The sequence below is a fragment of the Panicum virgatum genome, chromosome 3N (genome assembly GCF_016808335.1).
Source record: "Panicum virgatum strain AP13 chromosome 3N, P.virgatum_v5, whole genome shotgun sequence".
NCBI lineage: Eukaryota > Viridiplantae > Streptophyta > Magnoliopsida > Poales > Poaceae > Panicum > Panicum virgatum.
In genome coordinates this window covers 38,484,035-38,489,522 of record NC_053147.1, presented here as the reverse complement: position 1 = coordinate 38,489,522, position 5,488 = coordinate 38,484,035, and the positions used below count along the sequence as shown (strand labels likewise).

The window sequence follows — 5,488 nt, the reverse complement described above, 5'->3', positions numbered from 1 at the left end:
AAGAGGATTACGGAGGAGATTACGGAGGAGAGAGACGTAGAGAAAGAGAATGGGGATCTGGGAAAGAGGTAGCAGCAAAAGGAAAAGAAAATCGCGGTGCCGTGGCGGATCGGATTCACCGTGAGTTTCTAAACCTTCGATCGACCGTGGAATTAGCATTGGGAAGAGGACCTGGGCAGTTTTATAAAATTTGTTGTTGGTTTTCTCTGTTTCGATGGCTGAATTTTTTTTATTTGCGCTCAGCTCCTACACCAGAAGTTTGGCGATTTCAAAACTAAAAATGGCCCTTGAATGAAATTTCCGCCATGTTCACCAGAGAGTGGGTCTGAATTCAAGTTTACAGCACTATAAATTATGGATAAGTTTGCGAGAACATAACCAAGTGAATCTACAACACCACGCGTACCACAGCCCCATATACCCCCCCCCCCCCCCCCCCCACCATCAGTCGACACCCAACACGAACAAGAATACGCGTCTCCTCTTATAGTACAAAAAACACAAGAAAAAAAATAAACGAACCAAAATACGTAGTGCTCGATCGATGGCCTCTGCTCTGGAACGCGCATTTCCGGGACTCTTAGGCCTCGAGCGGCTTGCAGACGATGGTGGCGTGGTTGGCGATCTGGTTGCTGAACTGCCCGGGCTTCTCGGTGGTGTCGACCTTGTCCTGCCCCGGCGGCGGCAGCAGCTGGAAGTTCTGCACCAGCCTGCCCAGCGTGATGCCGATGATGGGCAGCGCGAGGACGATCCCGGGGCAGCTCCTGCGGCCGACGCCGAAGGGCACGAACCGGAAGTCGTTGCCGTGGGCCTCCACGGCCTTCTCCTCCTCCAGGAACCGGTCGGGGCGGAACTCCTCGGGCTTCACCCACCGCTTGGGGTCGTTGGCGAGGAACCACGCGTTGACGAGGATCTTGGACTCGGCGGGGATGTCGTAGCCGTGGAGCTTGCCGTCGTTGAGGTTCATGTGCGGGACCAGCAGCGGGATGGCCATGCGCAGGCGGAGGGTCTCCTTGACCACGGCCTGCAGGTAGGGCAGGCGATCCAGGTCCGGCTCCGTCACCGCCACGCCGGCGCCCAGCACGGAGGTGATCTCTTCGCGGAGCTTGGACTGGATCGCCGGGTGGTTCACCAGCTCAGCGATACCCCACTCGATCGACCACAAGGTAGTCTCGATCGCTGCAATGTGCAAGAAAGTAGTTTCTTCAGTGTGCTTGCTCCTTAAACATTCAAATTTAAACAAGCTTTCTGCTCTTTTCCTAAGCTGATATCACATGACCACAAAGGTATCATCTCATCTCGTGTTTTTCTTTCTTTGTTTTTTTTTTCTGAAAACAGGCAGGAGCACTGCCGATGCACCGACAGTTGGTGGCAGTTTGACTTGTAACCAATATCTAGAAAACACAAGTCGTAGCGTGATCACGTGGCAGCAGTTCCAACAACCATTTCAATCTACCCCTAAGGTCCATACCGGTATTTTGGAACGGAACAGTGATCCACGGCATCATGACGACCCATAGGCAAGCTATTTTAATGTTTTCTTCTTGGACCCTACATGTATATAATGCAAGTGGGCACGTAGCCATGTGATATGTTGTGAAAAAGGCTATTTCTTTTCTACAAAGGCAGAGCATCCCCTGCTTCGTTTTAAGAAACAGAGCATATTCTGTTTCTGGAGACTCTGTAACGACAGCTAAATTGAGCAGAGATTCTGGATTTGAACGGGAGGAGTTTGGTGGGAATCTGGAAATAAGAAGAGTAGTTGAATGTAATTATAACCTGCGACGTTGATGTTCTCAACGATGTAGAGGACGTTGTCGTGGTTGATCTCGCCCCTCCTCTCGGCCTCGAGGATGTGGTCCATGGCGCACCGGATCTCGCCAGTCTGCGCCATCACATTCCTGCGCACGCACCCATGTCACATGTCAGTAAGGTTTTTTATTTGAAAGACCATGTCAGTAAGATTTGCCCAACCAAATGAACTAATGAAGTGAATCAGAACCTTCCTTGCGACTGTGCAGTTGCAGCTACAAGTCAACAAGATCGCAAGAATTTCATATGGATATATAACGGTGGCGAGCGTATCATCAGCCTGCACGTTCACTCGTGCGTGGGCCCGATGGGTTCATCGACCTAACCCAACTTGGGGATCAACAAATAACTAGTCCATTATTTGCCTGCCGATATGAGCGTGAGGCCGCGAGGCAAAGTTTTTTTATACAGAGAGCACAACCTTATGAGCGTGAAGCCATGCTCTTTTTTCCATCATCACTTTGTTTATTCGTGTCGCTGTCGGTGTAGTACGTGTGTGTGGCTAATCAGAACCTTTGCACTGATCCTAAGCTTTCAGAAATAGGCTTGCCCGGAAAGCAAAGCAAGCAAAATCCAGCGAGTGAAACCCCGTTTCCGTAAGGAATAGTTGTGCCCGCAGTCAAGAGGCGAGTGGCTAGTGGGTCTCGCTAATTTACGGTTAACCGTACGGGAGGCTCCCGTACGGTCGATTTCACGACAGCAATTTTTCTTTTCTATTTTTAGAAATTTTTTTGTCGTTTTCCAATTTTAGAAATTTTTTCTAAGAGAAATTTTGGAGAGAGAAAATTTTTTGACGAGAAAAAAAATTAGAAACAAAAATTTGACAGACAAAAATTGAGAAATTTTGGAAAAAATTTTGCATTCAGAATAGAAAAAAATTGGTAAAAAAATTTGCATCCGAAAACAAAAAAATGCTTAGAATAAAAAAAATTGCCTCAAAATCAAAAGAAAAAAAAGTTTGGGTAAAAAATTTGGTCGGTACAAAAAAATTTAATAAAAAAAACCTACCTCCCCCGCTGACGCCGTCGGCCCGCGGCACAACCTAGGGAGGCGGATTCGCCGGCGGTCGAGCAAGCAGCGGCCCAGGGAGCGTGGGATCTAGTGCGGCGGCGGCGGGCGAGCGCGCGGCGGCCCAGGGGAGGCGGGATCTCGCGGCGGCGGGCGACGGGGGAGCACGAGACGGCCGAGGGAGGCGGATCCAGCGACGCCGCCGATGGGGGAGCCCGCGGCGGCCCAGGGAGGGGGAGGAGCCGGCTCAGCGAGGGAAGGGAAGCGCAGCTTGAGGGAGGAAGGGGAGGCGGCGGCCGCCATGGATCTGGTCTAACGGAAGGAAGGGGAAGGGAAGGGGGCGGGGGAAGGGGAAGGGGATGGGAGAGGCGCGGTCGCCATGGGGAGCGGAGCTCCCACGGCCGGAAGCCGAGATCCAGGAGAAAATGGTGAGGGAGAATGGGGAAAGGGGAAGGAGGCGGAAGACTGCGGGGGACGGGAAGGGAATAGAAATCGACCGTGAGTTGCTGAGTTTACGGTCACCCGTAGACTCAGCATTGCGGTGGCTAGTGCGGTTCACCTACTACTCATCATGCGGTTTCACCTACTACTCATCATGCGGTTTTTTTCCTATCCTCAAAACCTACTCCCCCCTGTTACCTACTGGTCCGTATGCTTTTTTCCTCCGCCCGATAATGACAGCTTGTTTGATGATCCTGACCCAATGAGCTGGATGACAGGATGCAGTCACCTACTTTGGCTGCTGCCGTTGGAAATTTGGAAGCCGAGGCCATCGCACAAGTCAAAATCTTGCCCAACGGCCTGCGGCTAGAGAAAATCGGCCTGGCTTTTCTTCTTCTAAAAAAAACGACTTGGCTGTTTGTTCGTCCTTGTCGATCGGGCGATGGCATTGATTTCGAGCCAAAAGACTCCTTGAATACAGTCGCTGGCTGCACGCGACTAAGAGCAAGTACAATAATCCATCTCAGCTTGGCTTGTAGCCAAGACACATCAGCAGAAGTCTAGGTGGCGGAGAGAGAAACGAGGTGAGAGAAGGGACTAGGCGCCAGATCCGTCGCCGGTCGCGTCCCGTTGTCCAAGGTGCGATGTGGGACCAAACTCGCTTTCACAATTACTCCCCACGCCAGCCAAACCTGTTTAATTTGTTTTCCTTTCTAGGAACGGCTGCGTTGGTTTGGGGGTGATGGGTCCCACAGAATAAAAAATAGTTTTCTATTTCAAGGGTAGCGACCAATTGCTGTACCAATCGTCTATTATGTTGGTCTGCTAGTGACATGACTTGGCTGATAGACAAGCTTATTAAACCTGCTCTAACATGCCGCATGTGCAGTCACAGATCCTACCACCACCCCCACCCCCATCCGTCGTCCAGCTCACCGACGAGAAGAAGCAATTCGATGGCAGATTAATAATTAACTAACTAATCAATTGGATGAAGGTTAGTGATCATACTTGCGCTCCTGGACGAAGTTGTCCTCGAAGACCTTCATGCGGCGGGTCTTGAGGTCGTGGCATCGGTTGAGGTAGCCGCGGAGGAAGGGGCGGAGGACGGGGATGAAGTCGCCGTAGTTGTACTCGAAGCTCTGGGAGAGGCGGCTGCGCTCGGCGTTGAGCGCCTTGAGCTTGTTGAAGAGCGGGTCCTGCTCGCTCTCGAAGCGGCGGTCGAACATGATGCGGAACATGTCGTTGTACATCATGAGCTGGAGGCGGCGGCGGATGACGACGCCCTCGGTGGCGGCCCTGGGGTCCCTCCGCACGTCCTCCACCACGAGGCGGGCCTCCTCCTCCCAGCCGGCGCGGTTCTGCGCCACCACCTTGTTGGTGAAGAAGGGGACGGTCATGATGCGCCGCATCTTGCGCCAGTGGTCGCCGTAGACGGTGAACACCATGTCCTGGCCCTTGCCGGTGAAGATGTCGAAGACGACGTTGCGGGTGCGGGAGCCGAACTCCACGCCCTGCGTGTGCAGCACCTCCTTGGCGAGCTCGGGCGTGGACACCACCACCAGGTTGCGCACGCCCATGCGGAGGAGGAAGATGTCGCCGAACCGCTTCGCCAGCTCCATCAGGTTGCGGTGGTTCAGGTCGTCGCCGACCTGCAGCCAGTTGCCCACCACGGGGGCGCCGGCGGGGCCGGGGGGCAGCCGGAGCCGCTTCCCCGTCAGCTTCGCCACGGCGATGGCCAGCACCGCCGCCGCGAACAGGCCCAGAAGGGCCTTCTCCACGAGGGCGAGGTCCATCGCTCTGCCTCCAGGTGGTGTGGTAGGTGGGGTGTGTGGCTCTGGCGCTCTGCTTGATTTGATTTGATTTGGTGGCGCTGGCTGCGTCGCCCCTCGCGGTTGGTGCCCGTTGAGCACAGGACAGGAGGGAGGCGATGGGAACCGGGGAGGGGAATGGCCGAGGGTTTTATAGCGCTTTGGAGGCGAAGACGAGTCCGATTTGGGTACACGAGTTTGTTTGGTTTGGTTTAGCGAGGGGGGTTGGTACACGGTTCTGGTGCGTGGGCGTGGGAGTGGGCCCCACCAAAGGGGGGCAAAAAGTGTGGGCCATAATTTAGTTTCGGCACGGCAGGGGACATTATTGCGGGCAGCTGAGGGGAGAGGACGTGGAGCTAGTAATAAGTAGGTGAAACCGTGCCGCATTGCTAAATGCCACGTGAAATTGAAGGAGT

The 5,488-nt window shown here is 53.7% G+C and overlaps 1 protein-coding gene across 1 annotated transcript; it reads right to left on the bottom strand.

Annotated features, from left to right (window-relative positions):
• Positions 1–320: 320 nt before the first annotated feature.
• On the bottom strand, positions 321–5,202 carry LOC120665912 (trans-cinnamate 4-monooxygenase-like). Its single transcript, XM_039945633.1, has 3 exons — positions 4,273–5,202; positions 1,780–1,901; positions 321–1,179 (listed from the first exon to the last, which is right to left on the bottom strand). The coding sequence occupies exons 1-3, from the start codon at positions 5,055–5,057 to the stop codon at positions 581–583; spliced, it is 1,506 nt and encodes a 501-aa protein (XP_039801567.1). The 5' UTR covers positions 5,058–5,202; the 3' UTR covers positions 321–580.
• Between the last annotated feature and the right edge of the window lie 286 nt (positions 5,203–5,488).

Bases quoted from the DNA above. Each gene is read 5' to 3' on its own strand.
- LOC120665912 (XM_039945633.1), bottom strand. From the start codon at position 5,057: ATGGACCTCGCCCTCGTGGAGAAGGCCCTTCTGGGCCTGTTCGCGGCG. The intron at 1,902-4,272 runs GTATGATCACTA...GTGCGTGCGCAG, and splicing joins AACTTCGTCCAGGAGCGCAA to GAATGTGATGGCGCAGACTG. The intron at 1,180-1,779 runs GTTATAATTACA...TGCACATTGCAG, and splicing joins TGAGAACATCAACGTCGCAG to CGATCGAGACTACCTTGTGG.